Below are 23258 nucleotides of genomic sequence, written 5' to 3' on the forward strand. Positions count from 1 at the left end.
TTCTGTTTTTTTATTGTTTTTTTTGTTGGGGGTGGGGGGGGGGTTGTTTGAGGTTTTGTTTTCTTAATTTAATTTTGTTGTTAGAATATTTTGGATGGCAGGGGGGCGTTTTAATCTTTTTTTTTATTTTTATATATATATATATTTTTTTATGTCTATCATTTATTTTAGGGTATAGTAAGAACATAACCTTTGAATATCCTTCGATGAGCATCTAATGTGAATTATGGCATGCAGTTCATCTGCTGAATACAGCGCTGTATTGGAATCAAAAATGTCTCTGACCTTTTAGTGTGGAAAAAATTGCTAATGCTGCCGTATGTACTGTACTTGGGAAGAAATATGGAAAAAAACATTTAAGGAAAACGAGCAGGAACTATAAGTCAGACTTGATTTCCAGCAGCTTGTATATTCTGGAACCGGTGCAGTCTGGAATCGCAATAAAGTTTAATGCAGTCTGTTCGCATGAGAGCAGTTGAGTGCTGAAGGTCAGTGATGGTTGTCCAAGACCTTCATCAGTGTGTTTCCTCAGAACCATATGTATTGCTGAAAGTGTCCTTTCTGTTTAAACCATCCCATTAGTGCCATCATTTTCAAAGCAGCATCTGTTTCCAAGTCTTTGATTTATGAAATCAATTACATAATTACAGTTCAGTATGAAATTAAGCTCTGTGTAGTTTTTAAATATGTGATGCGATAACTGGTAAATAGTAAACCTCTTTAATTTCCTAAAAAATGGCATCTTTAATAAAGGAAAGATGTGTGGTGCTATGTCTAGACTTTAGTCAAGTTAGGCGTAATATTTACTTTGATTCTTATGAGAAAGTAGTTGTGAGGGATATAAGGAGAGTCTGTTCATTAGGCTTCACATGTGTAAGATTTTCCCAACTGGAAATGTTTTAGACGTATTTTCAATGTTTTCAGCTGAACAATCGACTCCAAGGTTTTGTACAATAATTAAAACTCACCTGTGCTACTTCGAATGACAATAAAATCATTATATGCTTCTGAGTTATTCACATTAGTAAGTCAATTGATTCACTTTAGTAATGTACTTTTTGAATAATATGTTAAAGGGTTCAGCCTCTGTTGGTTCCTCTGACACACAATGGCTGGTTGTGTAACTGTGACTAGGGTGTATGAATGAATGAGTTTTCTTTTTTTTTATGTGACTGGTTTTGTGTCTTTTTTCTTTGTGGTTGTATGTGCTGCAGAGGATGGAGGGAGATGAAGAGGACTCCCAAAGGGTGAAGCTGTCAAAGCAGAATGGAGTGAGGAAGAGCGAGTCAGAGGAGGAGCGGAGAGAGATGATCACTCCAGCCTTGAGAGATGCTCTGACTAAACAAGGTACAGCACAGCCTTCACCCACCTGTGTTTTTCACTCACGCAAAGAAAGATGTCTGTGACAGAAATGAAAGATGCTGTACAACGGGTATCTGCATAAATGCATACACACAGTTTTTCTTTTTTAATCAGTCTGCTTCACAAATTTTTCTATAGGAAATATGAGTGGTTTTCATGCAATACTCACCTCTATGATGTTAGGCTGTTGTGGGGAGTTGCTTTACCATCATTTCCTGTTCCTGTTTGTTTTTGTTTGTAGCTTTTAGCTTGCAAAACTTTTTTTCTCGATGTGAGCCTCAACACAATTTAAAATAATTTAAACCACATATTTTAAATATAAGCATTCCTGATGTTTTACTTTTGTTTTTAGTCATTTTAATCATCAAAAAAATCATTACATTTATCAAAAGAGAAGTCATTTCTAATGATACAAAAGCTGTCTATTTCAGATAAAGCGTCATTCTATTCATAAAATCCTGAAAAAATGTATTGTGAAATATAAAGCAGCACAACTGTTTTCAGCATTGATAATAATAAACAAAATAACAAGAATTGTTTCTTGTGCACCAAATCAGCATATCAGAATGATTTCTGAAGGATCATTCGACACTGAAGACTGCAAAATGATGCAGAAAATTCAGCTTTGTTTACAGGAATCAATGACATTTTGAAATATATTGAGAAAAAAAAACAGTAATTTTAAATGGTTATAATATTCCTCAATATTTATGCATTTTTGTTCTTACCAACCTCAAACTTTTCATCCTTAATCTTAAGCGTGACCTCATGAAGCCCCATCTCTTTGTATTTAAAGTCAAAATAGCTTTGCAAAGTTCGACAGCTAGCTTTAAATAAGCGCACTAGCTACAAGCCTTTCACTGATTACTGTTATGTTCCATTTCCCTGATGATGGACCGTTGTTTCCTGCTTTCCTGGCTGCTTTAATTGAATACGTCTCAGTGTTTTTCATCTCTCAAAAAATGGATACCAAGCCCCTCATGGTAATTAGGTCCCCAGTGCTGGCAGAGTGTCACTTCCGTTATAGTAAACCTATTTTTCCACACTTTTGACAGTTTTTCCTTTCCGTAAGCGGTTTTTCACGTTTATTATTAATAAACCGGCTGCAGAGCTGCAACTCTTCTCCTATTGTATGCTACAAATTTCACCCTCGTCGTCTGGTTTCTGATGGAGCCTCTGATGGTGTGACTGTGCCTAACAGAGCTTAATGATGCAGCAAAGCCCAATTACTCCTCTCCTGCTGCTGGAGTCTCACTCCACACCTTTTATTAGCACAGCCTGCCTCCAGCCGCATACACACCCTGCACAACATTTACACCGAGGTTATGTGTACTACCAGTCGGTGTCCACTGTGCTTGTGGCAATGGGGCAGCACCTTAGAGGATGTTGTTAGTTTAACATGCTTGATCAAGCAAACTCACAGTCAGTAGAGACCAAGAGATCTCGGCAGTATTAGGTGTGTGTTGAGCAAATATTATCCTGTTTGTCCTGGGATCAGGATCTAGAATGTGTCCAAGTTATATTTTACCCAAATCTCATATGAAACAAATACGAAATTTCATTATAGCTCCTATTAAATTCTAATTGGTCAGTCTCAGCATTCTGTGGTCAAACTTTTGCTAGATTAATTTCTCTCTCATCACATGTTTTCAATTTGGGATGGTTTTATATCAGTACATTTATTTTTAATGATTGGTATCAGACAATATAAGATTCTCATTTCTTGTATTTTTACATTTATATTGTGGCAAATGTAATGCTCAATTAGTTTAAAAACGCCAATAACATAATAAATCTAACATTTTAAAATCACGAAATGAATGTCTTATTTTCATATTGTGTTGTGGTGTATAAATTCACTAGCAGTTTTAAAATGTATTGTAGTTATCATTATATTTTAGATATAGATACATTTGATATAGGCTATTTATCAGTTATCTGCTAGAGCATAAAAATAATTATTGAATTATGGTTTCTTTACCAGAAGAAAATAAATAATGAATAATTTGGTTGTAAAATAAACCCTGTCAGGACTCAGGATGCTTAAAATACTGATGTGAAGAGGGATGGGCCTTGAATCATATTATATTATTATATTTACATATTACATTAAAATATATTTTCCACAGTTGTAAAGAAAACACGGGTAATTGGAGTATTTTTTTTTTGTTGTTGCTAATTTCACATTTAATTCAGCATGTCTTTGTAGTTATTTTTTCCTAAAGTAATTATTTTTTAGTTTTTGCCTAATGTTTATTGAACTTTTATAAGTCCGGTGGTTTGTTTGCAGGTTACATATGTGTGTAATTAAGTTGATCTCGCCTGAAGTCTAGAGAAAATTCTGATGTGAAATTATATAACACTCATTTCCTGAGGGGCCTTTTATTTTTGCTCTTTTAATGGTAAACTGAAATGATTCCCTCTGGCATTATTAGCAATGATTTAAAGATGAATGAAGGAAAGAGCTGAAGACCGCTAAAATAAGTAATTTCCTTTAAATAACAGCAGAGGAAATACCGCAGGCAGAGCAGAAAAAGAGGGCAAACGTGTTTGGTCAGAGTAGATTGAGTCTGAAGAAAGGTTTTTTCTTTTCTTTTCTTTTTTTTAAGGCTTCAAATTCCTCTTCAGTCACCTACCTCATACCAGAAATAACAGCTTGAAATGAAAACTGAAGTAACGAAACTAAAGTCATCCCATAGCAGTGCGTCATTGATCTTGTGAAGGTCTGTTTTGGTGCTGTTCATCATCAGCGTGATGGCAATTTTGTTCCCGTCAGCTTCCTACGGTCCTGACTCCTGAGAGAACTAAACTGAGAGGAAAAGCTGCATATCCAGTCACTGGCAGACTCTCTGTGCACTGTGCCCTTGTTTATGTCTGGTTAACCTCGGTAGATGAACCTTAGACTGAACCCATCTTGCATCAAAAAACCTCATAATTTAGAAGTAACAGGCTATTTTCTGTCCTGTTTTGACCCCTCTCATCAGAATGCTCTGTTTGAATAGACGTGGCACACACTGATATCATTGGCTAACACTTGTGTATGTTTAACAGCATACATTCATTTCTCATAGATGGATGCTGCTGCGATTCATGTCAAAAACGCATAAATAACTCTATACATATCAAACAATCTGTAATTAGCAACAAAGCAAAAACCGACCACGTAATGAAGACAGTTATTCACTTTTGTGTGGTGGAGAAAGTCTTGAGTTCTGAGATCTTACAGGATGTTTTTATAATACCATGTTGACCTATAATTCTTCCTTAGCAGGGAAAAACTGACAAATATGCCTTGATTATTTTTAACTATTTTATTCAGCATTTTACTTTATTTTGTAATTAATCACTTTGTCTAATCTAAATGAATTATTTACAAATGTAAAAAAATGCATGTTTTAAACCAGTTTAAAATTCATATATAAAGCGTGTGATTGGTTGTTATAAGTCCTGCCTCATGCGTTCATGAATCAGTTTGAATGAATATTATAATGCCATTAATGGGAAGACGATTAAAAAAGTGCCTTGCATTATTATTTTGGAATAAATGTTAAATGCTTAAAACACCAACTTGATGAGATTCATGCTTGGCTTTGATAAATGGATTAGTGGTCGACCGATATTGCTTGTTTTGACAGCCGATGCCGATTTCTTGGAAAGCAGGGGGGCGATAGCTGATATAAAGCTGATGTGATTTTTTTTTAATAATTTGAAATCACAGGTTTAAACTTTAAAGCATTAAATTCACATGGACCAACCGTCACACAGAGAACACATGATCATGCTGGATAAAAATGCACATTTCACAAGATCTCACAGATGTATTTAAACAAGTTTGCAAGGTTTGTGAAATTCAATGTTTAATTTAAAGGTTTGTTTAATTGATATAAATGCGTATTTGAGCAATCATTAAAATACTTTTTGCATACATTAATTGTTTTGTTTAACCATTTTATCTGATTATTAAACAGACTTCTGTTCGTATTAGACAGAACTGTTAACAACGACGGTAAACAAGAGGGAGAGTGTGAGCACTGTGTGCCTCGAACACATCGGACAAATAGGAAAACTTATCTGCCGATATTTGCCAAAAATGACAAATATCGGCCGATATATCGGTTGACCACTAAAGTAGATAATTGATTACATTGTTAATATAAAAATATAAAATATCTAAAATATAAAAAAATATTTTTCTAATAGTGTGAGTAATCTTTATTTAACCAAGAAAGAGATAAAAATATGATCAAAAGGGTGAAAATCTCAAAGTATAATGATTTTAGCTATATAACCTGGCCGTATCAATTTTTAAAGCACACTGACATGTTGAGTTCTTCTTTCATGCACATGAATCCCCATGATGTGAACATTCAATATGAATCACTGCAGGGAATCCTCTGTCTCAGCTTTCAACTGCCCAAATATTGAGCCTTCACAAACCAGACCTGCGATCTGAACCCGGCTCTGTCCAAACAGATGTTGTCCTTCAGACAGAGGCGAGAACACCTCCCCTACCTCCTCAGCCCCAGCAAGCTATTTGCAGACGTAAAAGACAAGAACATGTTTTTGATGTGGAGTTTAGCTAATGAACATGGGACAGAGACTCTAATTTGGGATCATTAGTATGGAGCTTCACTCCTACTGGTTTTCTTATCGCTTACACTCCTTCATGCATGAGGAGAGAAACTGTGTAAAAAGGAAAAACAGTATATCAAATAATTCACCAAAAATGAAAGTTTACCTAACCCCCCATGGCCCATTGTTTTCTTTCTTTCATTTAAACACAAACTACTTATTATTTTTGAGGTTTTATTAAGAGTACTATAGGAGTGATGGTTGCCTCAGTGATTGCCATAACATGTGGATTAAAGTCTAAATTGAGTCGGAGTCCCCAAGGGGACGCAGCACAGTCATGGGAGAACCAGGCTGTGGACCTTAGAAATGGGCAGACTTTAAGTGCTTAACAGGAAATGCTCAGACTTGGGCACATTTGGCCTTCCAGTCTACATAGATGTATTGAGGAGCTTTGTAGGAAAATTTCCTTCATTTCTCCTGCTAGATCCGGAGCAGACTGTAAAATGGATTAATAGAGGTCTGTTTTTGCTAGTACAATGGTGTACATTATAGCACCGCTTTTAGGCAGTTTATTTCATTGGAGTACAGTAAATGACTTCTGTTATGATAATTGGTTATTTATTAATGTGCTTGTGGTTGTGACTTCACTAACATTATCATTTAACTGTTTAGGTTGAAGCGGTGGACTGGCATTGCAATAATGCTGTAATGTTCACAAAATACAAATTATGCAACAAAATTTTTTTATTTGTTTTTTGCTTTTGAGAGAAGTCGTCTTTTCTGGTCACCAAGGCTGCATTTGTTTAAGAATACAGTAAAAAAAAAAAAAGGAACTTTTAAATTTTAAATTTAAAAGTTATATTTTGAGAATACCTGGTTTCTATTTAATATATTAAAAATTATATCTGTGATGCAAAGCTGGATTTTTAGCACATCAGTCTTCAGTGTCACATGATCCATCAGAAATCATTGTAAAATGCTGATTTGGTTGCTTAAACATTTATTATTATAATTTGTGACTGATATTATAACTTTTGTAACATTTATAAATGTATTATAATAATTATTACTGTTATTATATATATATATATATATATATATATATATATATATATATATATATATATATATATATATATAAAATTTAAACAGTGATTTTTTTTAATTTTCTTACCATTTATGATTACATTGTGATGCCTAAATATAATTATTATTTTTCCTGACAATAGGTCAACCATATTAGTGGAATTTTTCTCTTGCAAACTCAAACATGTTTGACTAATCCATTAATAATAATTTGTTACATTTAAATAGCGCTTTTCTGGGTACTCAAAGCACTTTACATGAAAGTGGGGAGGGAATCGACGGCAGCCATAGTGCGCCAGAACACCTTCCACACACCAGCTTACTGCTGGAGAGGAGACAGAGTGGTGAAGCCAGTCAGTGTAAGGGGCTGATTAGAAGGCCATGATGATAAGAGGCCAATGGGCAAATTTGGCCAGGATGCCAAGGTCACACCTCTTCTATTTTATTAAAGGACATCCTTTAGCAGACATCACACTCCCGAGTCGAATGCTCATTGCGCAAAGTCTAAACTACTAAGGAAGCATGTCCGAAATTTGCGTACTTTGTATTGAGAAATGCGCGCAGACATCACCAGTCTATTTGCCTAATCTTCACTGTACTTTAGATCGAGGTGGAAACGCAGAAAGCAGCAGGTCTGGGTGGAAAATAGTTCCTGGTACAATTGTTCTGGGTAATTTTGGTGGAAACGCGGCAACACCTCTTCCAGCAGCAACCTAGTTTTCTCAGGAGGTCTCCCATCCAGGTCCTGACCAGAGGATCAACCCTGCTTAGCTTCAGTGGGCAAACAGTCTTGGGTTACAGGGTGATATGGCTGCTGGCTAAAATTTTAACCAGGATTTTAGCATTCAGCAAGCATGTTTTAAAAATGTATTTCTATACCTACAGGCAGGGTATGATTCTGTTTGTCTTTTGAGGTTATGTTGCTCGATCAGTATAATGAGAACTTTCTAATCTCTATATAAATGCCTTGTTTCCATCTTAATTGCTTTTTTCTTTGTGGTCTGTAGGGTACAAACTAATAGGAAGTCACTCTGGGGTAAAACTGTGTCGTTGGACCAAGGTAAGTTCCAATTGATCTTGTTGTCAAGGCTCTTGTTTCTTTTTTTCATAGCAGCTCATTGTTTCCAGACAGGAACAGTTTGTCTTTGTATAAATGAAACAAATGTTGCATTTCTTTTGTTAGTCAATGCTGAGAGGAAGAGGAGGCTGCTATAAACACACCTTCTATGGGATTGAATCACACCGCTGTATGGAGACCACGCCGAGCCTGGCCTGTGCCAACAAATGTGTTTTCTGCTGGAGGTAGAGAAAGGCCTTTTTATTCATTATTTTATTCTGATATTCTCCTAATAAATAATAACTTGCAAACCTAATTTTGACCTAATGATACCTAATTTGATGATGCTGAGTTAAAAAAACAACAACTCCATCATGTAAATATTTTTTCAGAGAATAATAATGATGACTTTTCAATGTATATACAGTACATCAGCTTCATCGCAATTATTAAAATAAAAGCAGTCAAATGACAAGTTTTGACAATTTTTAATGACAGTATTCAAAATAATTTAATAGTCTGCAAAGGGGTGAAAAAAAATATAAAAATGCTGGATTTAATACCATAGAACTTTACATAAACACAAGTTCTGTCTCAAATGTAGTTTTTAGTTATCATATTTAGTCAACCTTGTCCTGTTTTATTATATATTTGCTCAAAATTATAGTCATAATGATTATTGTTTTTTTTGGGAAATTTACACTTCAGGTATTGCACTTTCACAATAAGCACAAATCAATAGAATGTGGACTCATGGTTTTTTTAATCTCATCTATTTTACTGATTTATTATAGTCTATTTATTATTTCAATTAATAACTAACACTTAGATATGAACTCATTATGAAAACTTGTAAAAACTAAAACGCATTAAGTTCTCCGCCAACGATTTTTGGTGTGCAGCATTTGGCTGCAAAAAAACAAAAACACTTGCTGATTGATATCACTTTCGAGTCCATGAGTTCAGCTACTAATGGTATGAGAGGAGCAGCTTTCACTCCAACCAAACTAACGTTACTAGCCAATCAGAATGTTCAGCCCTTATAAACACGAGACGTGCATAATAGTATCCAATTGCGGAGTCGCAGGCCTGATGAATGGAGCAGCAAAAAAGCCTCATCCATAATAATAAAAATGTTTCAGTACTGTACTTCAAAGTATCAGCCTATATGCTTTGAGCACGCAGCTGTGATGTCCTTCTGAATGAACTGGAAGTGCAAAGGTAGATGCAGCAGTGATGATTCACAGTGACACTTGTGGAAAGAAGGTAGCGTTCAATATTTCTGTCATTGACGGTGAGGTTTTATGTGGAGGGGAAAAAAAAGCTGTCAAAGAGCATCAGTGCACTTCCTCTGAAGAGTGGATCTGGGATGATTTCCACCACGAGTGACCCTTACACTGCAGCACAGCTGAAAGCTGCTCGCTGACTGAGATGGACTTGATTTAACTGTGAGCGTGACACATGCATCCACCCATAAACTAACAGGACACAGTCTCCTGCCCTCCAGCTCTGGGAAAGGACATGCTGGGACAGCCTCCAGTGCACAAAATCCAACTTCTGTGTTTGTAGTTTGAGCTTCGCTGTCAGATTAACACAGCAGATTGAAGGAGTCTCAGAAAGGGCTTTGATCCTGCTGTTGACTAAATCTGTCATTTCAGATCCAATTTTCTCATTGAATCAGCTGATTTTGTGGCATTATGGGGCTTAATGAAGAAAAATCATCGTCTTGAGACTGTCAGTGAACTCTATATTTATGCCCTTGTGTATAAGCGGTGTATCGGATCGCGTCGTGGGTTGTGTTTTGTGTCTTGCCGCTGTGACTCCAATTTTTCATCCGTTTCATTGCCACATGCTGCGCATATCCTCAAATGCCACACAGTTAATGACATAATGCAAATAAATGTGCTGAAGAAGTTTCGAAATGCGAAAGTCGTTTAATCCTCCGCTTTCAGGGAATGTGATGGAAATATTGAACTCTGTGTAAGGGGAGTAATTTGGTTAAAAGTGGCACTCGAAATTATGAGTCTGAAGAGGCCTCTTCATGTGGATGGGCTGGATATTTTAGGTGGTATCTCATGAAACTGAGCAAAGGCGTTAGAGGAAAAGCTCTTAAACCCATCTCATACATGGGCTTTTCAGCCCAGAAGCCCGTCTTGACAGGCAGGAGGACAAAAAGATCAAGCCTTTTTATTGTTAGTGACGTCATCAGAGTTGATGTTTTTACGGTGTTTTGTTTGTTTTGATTCCCCAAAAATACCCACGTAGTTTTATCATTTTTAATATTTGATAAAAAAAAAATTATATATATACAGTATTGTTCAAAATAATAGCAGTACAATGTGACTAACCAGAATAATCAAGGTTTTTCGTATATTTTTTTATTGCTACGTGGCAAACAAGTTACCAGTAGGTTCAGTAGATTCTCAGAAAACAAATGAGACCCAGCATTCATGATATGCACGCTCTTAAGGCTGGGCAATTGGGCAATTAGTTGAATTAGTTGAAAGGGGTGTGTTCAAAAAAATAGCAGTGTGGCATTCAATCACTGAGGTCATCAATTTTGTGAAGAAACAGGTGTGAATCAGGTGGCCCCTATTTAAGGATGAAGCCAACACTTGTTGAACATGCATTTGAAAGCTGAGGAAAATGGGTCGTTCAAGACATTGTTCAGAAGAACAGCGTACTTTGATTAAAAAGTTGATTAGAGAGGGGAAAACCTATAAAGATGTGCAAAAAATGATAGGCTGTTCAGCTAAAATGATCTCCAATGCCTTAAAATGGAGAGCAAAACCAGAGAGACGTGGAAGAAAACGGAAGACAACCATCAAAATGGATAGAAGAATAACCAGAATGGCAAAGGCTCAGCCAATGATCACCTCCAGGATGATCAAAGACAGTCTGGAGTTACCTGTAAGTACTGTGACAGTTAGAAGACGTCTGTGTGAAGCTAATCTATTTTCAAGAATCCCCCGCAAAGTCCCTCTGTTAAAAAAAAGGCATGTGCAGAAGAGGTTACAATTTGCCAAAGAACAGATCAACTGGCCTAAAGAGAAATGGAGGAACATTTTGTGGACTGATGAGAGTAAAATTGTTCTTTTTGGGTCCAAGGGCCACAGGCAGTTTGTGAGACGACCCCCAAACTCTGAATTCAAGCCACAGTACACAGTGAAGACAGTGAAGCATGGAGGTGCAAGCATCATGATATGGGCATGTTTCTCCTACTATGGTGTTGGGCCTATTTATCGCATACCAGGGATCATGGATCAGTTTGTATATGTTAAAATACTTGAAGAGGTCATGTTGCCCTATGCTGAAGAGGACATGCCCTTGAAATGGTTGTTTCAACAAGACAAGGACCCAAAACACACTAGTAAACGGGCAAAGTCTTGGTTCCAAACCAACAAAATTAATGTTATTGAGTGGCCAGCCCAATCTCCAGACCTTAATCCAATTGAGAACTTGTGGGGTGATATCAAAAATGCTGTTTCTGAAGCAAAACCAAGAAATGTGAATGAATTGTGGAATGTTGTTAAAGAATCATGGAGTGGAATAACAGCTGAGAGGTGCCACAAGTTGGTTGACTCCATGCCACACAGATGTCAAGCAGTTTTAAAAAACTGTGGTCATACAACTAAATATTAGTTTAGTGATTCACAGGATTGCTAAATCCCAGAAAAAAAAATGTTTGTACAAAATAGTTTTGAGTTTGTACAGTCAAAGGTAGACACTGCTATTTTTTTGAACACACCCCTTTCAACTAATTGCCCAATTGCACAGCCTTAAGAGCGTGCATATCATGAATGCTGGGTCTTGTTTGTTTTCTGACAATCTACTGAACCTACTGGTAACTTGTTTGCCACGTAGCAATAAAAAATATACTAAAAACCTTGATTATTCTGGTTAGTCACATTGTACTGCTATTATTTTGAACAAGACTGTATATATATATATATATATATATATATATATATATATATATATATATTATAATTTTTTTTTTTTACTTGTACTTGCTTCCTCAAGCGTACTCTCATTTATTCTACTTTTTAAAAATAGTTTGTATTATTTGTTTGTTTCTTTAATTACTTTTTTCCCCTTCATTTATTTATTATTATCTTATTTATTTATTATTACCTTATTTATTATTATTTTATTTATTTATTTTTATCTTATTTATTTAGTTACTAAAGTTTATTTATAAATGTTTGGTTATTTTTTTTATCTTTTTTTTTTTTTTAATGGGTCACAATAGCCAGAATATTATAATTTTCGTTCATTCATTCCTTCTTTTGTAAATAATAATGTTTCGGTTACCAAGCATACACACAGGATAGGATTGGATCACAATGGCCTGATTTGTAAAAGTTAATTTTCAATATTTTCTAAACTTTTAAAAACTAATTTCTAAATCTTAACCTAATAAATTATAGGGATAGTAAAAATTCTGTTATCATTTACTGTCCCTCAAGTTGTTCCAATCCTGTATGAGTTTCTTTCTTCTGATGAACACAAAAAAATATGTATTTTAAAAAATAATAGGAAATAAACATTTGCCGGATGTCAAAAACTACTATGGACTGTTGGCATGCACACATTATTCAAAATATCTTCTTTTTTCTGACAGAAGAAACGTATAAAGGTTTGCAACAATAGAGTGAGTAAATGATGAGAGAATTTTCCTTTTTGGTTGTACTATCCCTTTAAACTTCAAACTAAAAGCTGACTGGAAAAAAAATCATTCAACGTCGTCTCCGCTCCTGTTGCTATTTGTGGCAGGGGACGGAAGTAAGGCCACATTGCTTGGCATTTATTGGCCTTTCATGTGAAGGAAGAGCTGTTGAAAGGGTCACAGGGTGCAAATTTGCAGGCAGTGGGGGAGCAGGTGTTGTTCTCAGGGGAATGTGTGTAATGCTGTGAAGGTGACATGCTGACAGGACCTGTCCTCTCTCATCCTCTCTGTGCAGACACCACACCAACCCGGTGGGCACCGAGTGGCGCTGGAAAATGGACCCGGCTGAGAAGATCATTCAAGAGGCTGTGGAGAACCACAAGAACATGATTCGCCAGTTCAGAGGTAAAGACTCCCGGTACCTTCATCTGACCTCTTCTACTGTCAATTTTAGGGTGCTTCTGTTTTTATTTTGATGTTTAAGTTAAATTAAAGTATGCTTAGGAAATCTTGTTTTGCCACAAACTTCACTTTACAGCAGAATATTCACAGCTACTGTTAATAGGCCTTTTCACTGTAATTGTACAGAAATAACTTGTTTTGTTTGTCTGGTGGGATGTAAATATAGCCAAATATATTTAAATCATTTTCCTCGGAGGCACAAATCCAGTTGGAAGCTGTTCAGACATTGTGTGACATAACACTACGTTGACGTCTCTACACTCTGAACACCCTCCCGCTTTCAGAGATTGTCCAACAGACACTGGGGTATATTTAGCTGTCACTACAGTTTGCAGGAGGTAGTAACAGGACAGACTAAGTGCAGTTCGACTGGGTTTAATTTATTCATTTGCACCCTGTCACTTTCTTCTGCTGCATCAGATCAGTAGTGGATCCAACAGCTTTCAGCAGCATTAAGGGGATGATGGATCAGTTTGACAGGCCGAGATCAGATGGAAAGGGCATCTCGCTGTGACTTCATTTGTAAAGAATCATTTGAGAGTGTTATTCGGTTATATTGCCTCAAAGGTGCTTCAGAGTTCTACTGATTGTTCTCATAACACCATACAGATGTATTGAGGGGACAGCCTTTTATTTTTGGTTTTGTTTTTAACTTTTTTTAAAAGTGTTTTATACCTTTTCTTCTGGTCGGTGAAGAGAGTACGGTTGGTAAAGAAAATGTTTCTTTAGCCCTATCTGAATGAAATAATATAACAGATCACATAATATACTGTTTTTCTTACAACTCTGGCATCCTCTGAAAGATCTAATTCCAAATGAAAAGGAATATTTGTGATTGCAGCATTTATTTATTTTTTTCCCCACAACTCATTTATGTCAGCTACCGAAGTGAAATTTCTCATTGCATTGCCTTGTGCATCTTCATCATTAATTTAAAACATTTTGCTAACTTTCTGGGTGATAGAACAGTTGATGGTTAATGCTGTAATCTTATGTAAAAAAAAAAAAAGACTGCTCAAAAGTTTACTTGTTCTTTCATGAAGTTTGAGTTTTGTGGTTGTGTGGTGGGTTATGGGCTGTTAAATGGAAGCTTTTAGGTTCAGTCCCATGATGTTATATAAGAAATAGGTAGCAATGCAACTGACACATTCAAGGCCCAGAAAGGTAGTAAAGCTACTAGAATACTTTTTTTGCGCATAGTTTGAACATAGTAGTTGCATTGCTGGCTTTTGAGGGTCAGATAGCTCTTGTAATTCAGCAAAAAAAAAAAATGTTTTCTGAAGATGAACGAAGTTCTTATGGGTTTAGAACCACATGAAGTTGCGTAATTAATGACAAAATGTACATTTTTGGGTGAACTATGTCTTTAATTTAATTGTCAACTTATCTTGGACAGTAGGCATGATTGTATGCCATGCAGAATTGCAAATGCTTTTAAAATCTTTTAATTCAGTTCCTGAACTGCTAACAAAATTCTGAATTGTTCAGGTAGGTAGAATAAAAAAATTTGTAAAAATCATATGATGTAAGTGTAGTTTTAATTGCAGTAAAGCAAAACATCCTGTGACCAATCATGCATTGATAGTGAGCCAATTCCCAAACCCCGACTGACTGTAAGTTTCTTTCGATAAAATCATCAGTGCAATGACAAATGAGTAAATTAAATAGTGAAATGAATCATGCTAATTTTATCAAGTAAAATGTTACTGCCACGTGTAAACCTCTCTGTTTTGATGGCAAATTCTTTGATTAAGTTCAATCATTGCAGAAAATGATGTCCTGCACTCTTAGGACTAATTTTGCAATGGCATACCAATATTGTGTCATAAAACAAAATAAAATGCCAGCAAATGTCCTTTTCCCTCCAAAATGTGCCCGTTGGGACGTAACACATTCCTGTCTCTCATTCCTCATCTCAACAATCAGGTGACGTCAACTCCTAATGGGTTGTGATTTCACTGCCAGATCCAAAGTTCACGTCCTTTGGTGGACATCTGGATCAGACTTTCTTGGGGTTGAGGGGGCACACCAGATGGGTTTTCAAGGACCTTTAGCGTTTGAAGCGTCTCCCTTAACATCACTGGTTTCATACTTCAGAATATGTGGTGATTTGGAGACTTTTGATGTTTTTTTTTTTTTTCTTTTCTTCATCTGCAGAAGTCTGAAAAAATCATCAGAGATGTCTAGCGTAGATGGCTACAAAACAGATCTGCAGCTAAGAAAGGGAGTTTTCTGATGATATCTGCTGGGAATGTTATTAAATGGAGTGGCATAGTCCCAAAGTCAATTTGATTTGATTTTATCATTCACAAACGAAGGTTTCTGCTGTTCGAAACTCAAGACAGCTGTCTTTGATCATCTGTTTTCAGTACAGATGTCAAAAATTAGTATTTTCTAAAATGAACATTACTCAAGTTCTGGTTGAATTATTTTTCTGAAATCTTTCGAGAAATGGACGGGGAATGTTTTTCTAAAGCCGTACATATCTTTTGGTCCAAAGATTAGCACTTTTGGTGCATCTGAGCCAGAGAAATTGAGGCTACTGCTACTTAGTGCCAGATGTGTGTGTGTGTGTGCACAAGTTTGTGTGCATTGCACCACCTCCGCAATCCTCGTCTTGGTCTCACCATCCTCTCTGGCTTGGTGGCGCAGTTGACATTTAGCAGTGACATCACTGCTCCATGTAGCAGAAGTAAGGCATGATGACCCAGGGCTGAGTAAACAAACGCACTAACAAGTGAACGCAGAGCAGATGAAAGGCCAGGAAGCATGCTGGGCAGAGGGTACAGAGCACAAAAATGGAGCCAGACTCCAGAGGGAGCAAAATGTGTGGCTACTAGTAATTGCACTAGTGTTAGTTCTTTGACAGATTAAATACATTTCTTTTTTTATTATTGTCAGTCTAATTAAAATACAGTTTGTTAATCATCTTTTTCTTTTTTGTCAAGATTGCTAACCAATTTCGGGTCTGCCTGCAGTGCCCTATTTTTCCAAAGTCGTCTCTTTGCTCTTAGACTTTAAATGGGCTGTTTAAAACAAGTTAAAACGATTTTCTGAGTGTAATTAGTTGCGACAGCTTTAAGATATTTGTGGATTGGTTGATTTCATTCAGAGTAAACCGTGTGTCTCTTGTGCTTTAAGAACATTGGCGTTTCCCAAAATAATTCTTAAGTCCCTTTGTTACCAATATAATTAGACGTTTTGGTGTTTCCTGAACAAATAGTCCCAAAAAACATTTGCAGACAGAATCAGTATCTGTTATTTCATGTGTGTACAAATTTCATTCGTCTTTTCATTTGTCAAGAAAAAAAGCACTTTTTTTTCACAGCACACATGTGTGAATAAGCTTTATACTACTGATAAAGAGAAAATGAAGAGAGAATGGAAAACAAAATGGCAAAATAGTCCTCGCATGCCATGTTTATAATTGACATAATCTGACATTATGTGGTTCTTCATTATTCCACCACCTTCATGATGTCATTAAAATAATTCTATATTGTTGAACCGATGTGGTTTGAACAAATGATGTTACTACAGTTTTTCTGGGGATAGTTGTGACTAGCTAGGTCATTTTGTAGTTTGGTAGTAAAGCGGTAAGATAAGTAGTGCCCTATGATTTCCGCAATGTGGAAAGTGTGGATGGAATGGGAGAATCAGGTCATAAAACTGGGAATTAATGTATAACCAGAAATATCACGCAATTTTGGATAAATCTAAGTCAGTACACTTAAATCAAAACACGATATGGACCAATGTCTGTGAATATTAAGCTGGAAAAAAATAAAATGTATATGAATCGTGCATGTTCTGTGTGTCTCTATGTAAATGAAATATTAAAAATAAAAAATGAAAACAGTAAGTTTTAACCCTAAAGAAACTGAAAGAAATATATTACTCAATGTAAGGGTACTACTGCAACTACTAAAATTATTAAAACATTTAATTTTTAAATTTATTAAGGAATATTTACCAGAAAAAATTATTTACCAAAATGTATTTACTAGACAAGTGTAAACGCACAAGCAAACGCACATAGTACGTCTGGAAAAACAAAAATGAAATGATAATAAATTAGTTTTTGTTAAACTTTTAAAACATTGATGGTAAATTATGTAAGTTTCTTGATTTAAATTAATTAGACATGCTGTTTGATACATTTATCCATTAAAACAGAGTTTAGAAGAAAAATGTAAATGAAAAAACGGAATTTGGAAAAAAACTAAACGGAATTTAGGAAAAAATGTAACTGATTTCAAAGGACCCTAGTTATGTTGTTATTTGGGAATCACACTTCATTATCTGATCGTATGGTCAATGACAGATTTGAAAAATGTATCTTTGCAGTTCTGCTTGTGGTCCTAGTTGTGAAGAAACTACACTCTTTAGCTTTAACAAATGACTAAATGACAACTGACCACTTTTTATCCATTTGGTGTATGTTATAACATGACAGGTGTTCCAGGAGTGCGTCCCGAGCGCTTTGAGGAGGGCCTCACTGTGAAGCACTGTGCTCTGTCTCTGGTGGGTGAACCTATCATGTATCCTGAGATCAACTCATTCCTTCGACTCCTTCACCAGCAGAACATATCCAGCTTCCTCGTCACTAACGCCCAGTTCCCTGAGGAGATCAGGTGGGATTTAAATCCTTTCAGCTTGGGGACTAAATGCTGAGTCGGCTACTGAAAAACACTTGCGGGTCATCCACTAATGCTAATAATATGGGCACACATTCCCATCAATGTCTATGATGATTTAACTTTTGTTATGTTTCTTGTCATGTATCATTCAGTGATTCTGATCTGGTGCTTACAGACAAAACCGTTTTTTGCATGCATTTGTTCTCTGTATATCTGCAGTAGTTCTAACAGCTGAACATCCTCCAGTTTGAAGTTTTCACTCCGTCTTTGAAGTCCCACTCCGGCTGTAACTGGACTGATAAGCCATAATCAGGGTCTGAATTGCAAATAACAGCTTCTTCGACTCCCAGCTCCTTCAATTCCACCAGATTGTGCTAAATTCATGAGTTTTCAGGAGCAGCCAAAAAGCTTTTAGCTATCTCTCTTTCTGTTCCCCAGCTTAATGCAAAATGCATCCTCACCTCATTCTCCAGACTGCTGCACAACGAATCCTCTCACAGATCAGGCAGGTTATCTGAGGTTGAGGGGACGTCACCTCAACTGCTCGGATATCATGTTGGCAGTGTGCTGAGGAAGTGAGAAACACTTGCCAATCGTTGTTGTTTATCTCGTAGCTGCAAGCTTCGTCACGCTTCTCTGCTAAAGCAGGCCTTTCCTGCGTGATAAGCAAACCAACAGAGGCAAAAAATAATATTCACTGAGGGTCCCGGCAATGAGCCTCCCCTGCTTTCTTATATGCTGTTATAATGAGATCCTGGACCTGCTGCTTTACTCATATCAGTATGCTGATGTTTTATTGCGTTCTTATCAGAAGGAAAAGATGAAATGGTACACTGGCACAACCTCACACTAACAACTCAAAATAACCAATGATGCAGAGACTTATTTCATTTTTATTTATTGCCTTATGTAAAGAGCTTGTGTTATGGCATATTATTTAAATAGCATTTTCAGTTTTAGTTATGTGCATTAATATTTAACATAGTGTAGACAGAAATGAATGTGCAGGGCAAGAGAGCACTTCTATTCGTCCATTTTTATCATTTCAGCAAAGTAATAAAAAAAAAAAAACATCTGCAGTTCTTAAAACATTCACTCTTAGATTTTAGAGAATAATTATGCAAAATTATTTACAGTATTTTTGCGTCAGTTTTTTTTTTTTTTTGCCTTAGCACTTTTCTCTAATTTATGGATTCTTCACAGTGCATGATGCTTAACAACTGTGAATCATGTGAAAAGAAGATGATAGGTAAGAATAAAAAAACAATCTGGATACAAGTAAAATAGGACAAACCCCGAGTAAACTTATGAGTTTTAATTAGGTTTTAAGGTTTGAAGGACCCAAGGAGGGCAGTCTAAACCTGGGAACTTTTAATAAATTGGCAGGAGCAGGAAAAAAGTTGAAACGAGTAATGAAAGCATACAATTGCTGAGATATTATGTTTAGTGATTGTGATATTTTAGATTCTGTGGTTGTTTTTAGATTTTGTTATTTTAGCACTTTGAGATTCTATGAATGAAAAGTGTGTTACAAATAAAATCTATTATTATTATAATGAAGATATTGTGATGCAAGGAGGTGGAGAAAAGACATTTGACAAGATTAATGTGTGACTTAAAGCTGAAGATGAAGTCAAAAATCTGTATAATGGATGAGGGCTTTTATAAAACTAAACAGATTTGATAAAACAACTTAGATTTTTCTAGCTTTGGAAAGTTAGCCATTGACACTTTTAACGTCATGGATACAAGTATATTGTAAGAGGAAATCCTGTCCAGACCTTTCAGCAGATACAGATTTGCATTTCATTGGCATAGCAATGGTCTTTGAATGCATGCCATCAAATTATTTATGTAAATTAAAAAGGAAAGTGCCCAGAACTGAGCCCTGGTGGACACCATAAGCAATGGAAGCAGGACTTGATTTGGTTCAGTAGAAATTAATGCCTTTCATTAATGTTGGATATTAACCAGAAGAGAGCAGTATCAGTGATGCTAAATGCTAATATATGGAAAATATCATGGCAGACTGTCAGAAGCCTTGCTGAGATCTAGGAGTACAAAAATAGCTAAGAATCAGAATACATGGATGTTATCACCTGGCTGTTGTGATTTTTGTGAATGACTATAAATCCACTCTTTTTAAGATGTTTTAAAGATGACTCCAATGTTTGAAGGAAACACTTGGTCGCCATGTCAGCTTGTCTGTTTTTAAAAAACAGTGACCGTATCAACTTGTCCAACTTGCCCACAGGGAAACCACAAAGAAGATTCTGCCCATCACTTATCACTCAGATACCTTACTTTACTGCATAGTGGCCAGCACTGACATCCCCTGATTAGAAATACCATGTCTTTACTAAAATTATGATAGGCTGATACAGGTACTGTAGGCAGAGTTCAGTTCCAGAGTTGTACTGAGCAGCTGAGTCTTATTTGGCTAATGTAGCTCTGGCAGTTGTTGGCATTGACTGAAAGTACACATTTCATACTCCTGGCTTAACTCCAGTTTTCATCTCAAAAACTCAGTTGCGTGCTGCTTTGTGTTGTGTTGTGCAACAAAGAATACAATACAATAGAGCCTCTCGCTCTGGCTGACCTAAAAAGGTTTACATCCTGATGCTTAACTGCAAGTTTTGTTAATATGTTAAAAAGCAAGACTTTTCTTATAACACTAATAATTTAATTCTCCCTCCAACTCTTTTTCTCTGTCTAAAGGAGTCTTGTGCCTGTTACACAACTTTATGTCAGCGTTGATGCCAGCACCAAGGACAGTCTGAGGAAAATTGACCGTCCCCTCTTCAAAGACTTCTGGCAGCGCTTTTTGGACAGTCTCAGAGCGCTTGGTGAAAAGGTAGGTCCAATGTGCCTTAATTCAGATGAAACAAGAATTTTGACTCTGGTAGAAGAGCATGTAATACTGCCATATCGCTGACTTCATAGTCACACATTGATACACATGAAAATCACATTTAGATCAGGAAAAATCTAAATTTCTGGTCTTAGTAGTGAGACTGTTGTTCCAGACATAAGACTGCTTTTGCAGTATTACTCTGAAAGATGCTGAGTCCTTTTTAGCACCAACTATTGTCAACAGTTTGCTTAGCAAGAAACACAAACAGAACTGCAATTATCAAGAGTACAAGACCCTGAGTAACCCTGTATGTTGCTTGTGATCTTAAAATAGTGGATCCTAATGAATCAGCTTGAACTTGGACATCAACACCATTGCTCTTAAAGGATTAGTTCCCTTTCAGAATAATAATTTCCTGATAATTTACTTTAATAATAATCATTGTGTCTCTGCACGGGCCATGAAATGAAGACCAAAGAGACCGTGATACACAATCGCTAAAGTCAACATTTATTAAGTGTTTTTCAAGGTTAATAGTTCTGTTGTGCGTTACTGCATGTAAAATTAAATTGTTGCTGGCCCTAAATATGATTACTTAATTGCCGAAAGCAGTTCTTCTTGCTTCTCTTCGTTCATTATTTTGCCTGTAATTCATATCAGGCCTGTACAAAACACTCTGGAAATCCCTGCTATCGATTATGTTCATTCCAAACATCATGACTGCAAAGCTCCAGGATTGATTTCATCTTAACCCAAATCCTTTGATTTTTGGAGTAATAGTGTGTGCGTCGGCCTGTAACAATGTCATTTTTTAACATCAAAAGAAGGTGTTGAATAAACGCCTTCAGTTTTAATGTGTTTTTCAGCTGAAGTTCTGTTAAAAATGCTTGCTTGATGAAGTAGATGCGTAGGTGCTTGTCCATCAACGGCTCTTACTCTGGGTTCAGCATGCTGAGATGACAAAGGCAGTTTGTTACACCGGAGGCCTTGGCATTACTGCTTAATGATTTTAAGTGCTATCATTCAGAGATGATTCACTGCGCCTGTGTGCTAAACTTGTGTAATGACTTCCCTGCATTTGCCATTGAACAGACCGCTCACTCTCTGTGTGTGTGTGTGTGTGTCTGTCTGTACATATGTGCATATATGAGTCATAAAAAGGAAGATACAAGAATAAAAAGTGCTCTTCTGTTTTCTAATGAGTTGAGATCACCTGCAGTGTAGTTTTCTAGCTCAATAGAGCAAGATGGCACTGTAGGCATCAAGATTTTTAGGCATTCAGTATAGTGCTTTTATCCAAAGCGACTTGCAAATGAAAAGTTTTATTTTGAAGATAAAAGTATGTCATTCAAACAGGCCATTCCTGTTTCAGTGGGCGATATGTGACCAGAATAAGCTGCAGTGTTACCAGACATTATACAGATGGTGAAAGTCTGGCTTTGTGAGACAAAAGCGAGAATTTCATGTGGCTGTCACCTGCTGTGCCTCCATCAGTTGAACTTCACCTGTCTAGACTGACACTGATTCCTTGTGCAATTTGTCTACCATTTTCTGGACTGATTGTGCTGTGGCTTATTCATCACTCTCACATTTGAAAGATTAAATTGTGAAGCATTTGTTTCTGACATCTATTTGTCAGAGATAAATAAGAAGCAAGTATAAATACAAAACCATTAATGGATGTTTTATTCTCAACATTCATCACCATAGCAGTTCTATTGCATTTTTTATTTTCCTTTTCCCTTGTAACAACAATCTCAATTTCTCATTAATTTTGCTGTTAGTGCACATTCTACTTAATTGGTTCTCAGATATTGGCCAACAATCTGTATTTATTATACACTGCTTAGTGTTTACATTCATTAAGTTGTTTATTTTTGATGTCATTTCTGTTCACTGTACGAACCTCAAACCTGTTCTTGATAAACTAGCTTTAGGAACTTAATATAGGAGCTTTTAAATATCTCTTACTTTTATTAGCAGTTACCTTAGTGCACTGCCTGAGATATATGTTCTCCTGCGTGACTTCATGACCTTGAAAAGGAGCTTTGCCATAAAACCAGTTGCAGGGAACGTATAACACCCATAACCCGTCTCAGACACTTTCACAAAATGGGCAGGAATCCATTTATACACCATCGGGTGTTGAATTTAAATGAGAGGTTGTTCGGTGCAAGTCTACCAACATAAAAAAAATGTATTTAAAAAAATCTACTGATAATCTTCACCAATTTATCGGTGTTCTAATGTCCTCTTGTGACATATATATAAAATTCCAATGGATTCTTGATGAGGAAGACACAGAATTAAAAAAATAAATAAATAAATTTTTCATAAAAAAGGACCTCATGTTTCTCCAAGTTGGGAGAATAAACCATTGCTTTAGGACAAAAGTGTGTCAAAGTACCTTATTAGTGATTGTGTACCATAAAGTAAAGAGATGAAATTATTGCACGTGGGAATTGTTTCATCTCTCAGAAACACACATACAGAGGTGTAAGGCAGCAGCTTTTACCAAGGATTCGGAGAGAAGCTATTCGATTTGTTATGGTACTG

At 36.2% G+C, this 23258-nt stretch overlaps 1 protein-coding gene across 2 annotated transcripts in view; it reads left to right on the forward strand.

The window, feature by feature from the left end:
• Positions 1–23258, forward strand: part of tyw1 (tRNA-yW synthesizing protein 1 homolog (S. cerevisiae)) — a 57375-nt gene that overhangs the window by 12556 nt on the left and 21561 nt on the right. For both annotated transcript variants that reach the window (XM_052576270.1, XM_052576269.1), the window contains exons 8-13: positions 1215–1347; positions 8028–8080; positions 8204–8322; positions 13042–13151; positions 17665–17842; positions 20567–20702. In XM_052576270.1, coding sequence (XP_052432230.1) covers positions 1215–1347; positions 8028–8080; positions 8204–8322; positions 13042–13151; positions 17665–17842; positions 20567–20702 — 729 coding nt within the window. The remainder of the gene's footprint in view (positions 1–1214; positions 1348–8027; positions 8081–8203; positions 8323–13041; positions 13152–17664; positions 17843–20566; positions 20703–23258) is intronic.

Source organism: Carassius gibelio, chromosome B15 (assembly GCF_023724105.1).
Source record: "Carassius gibelio isolate Cgi1373 ecotype wild population from Czech Republic chromosome B15, carGib1.2-hapl.c, whole genome shotgun sequence".
NCBI lineage: Eukaryota > Metazoa > Chordata > Actinopteri > Cypriniformes > Cyprinidae > Carassius > Carassius gibelio.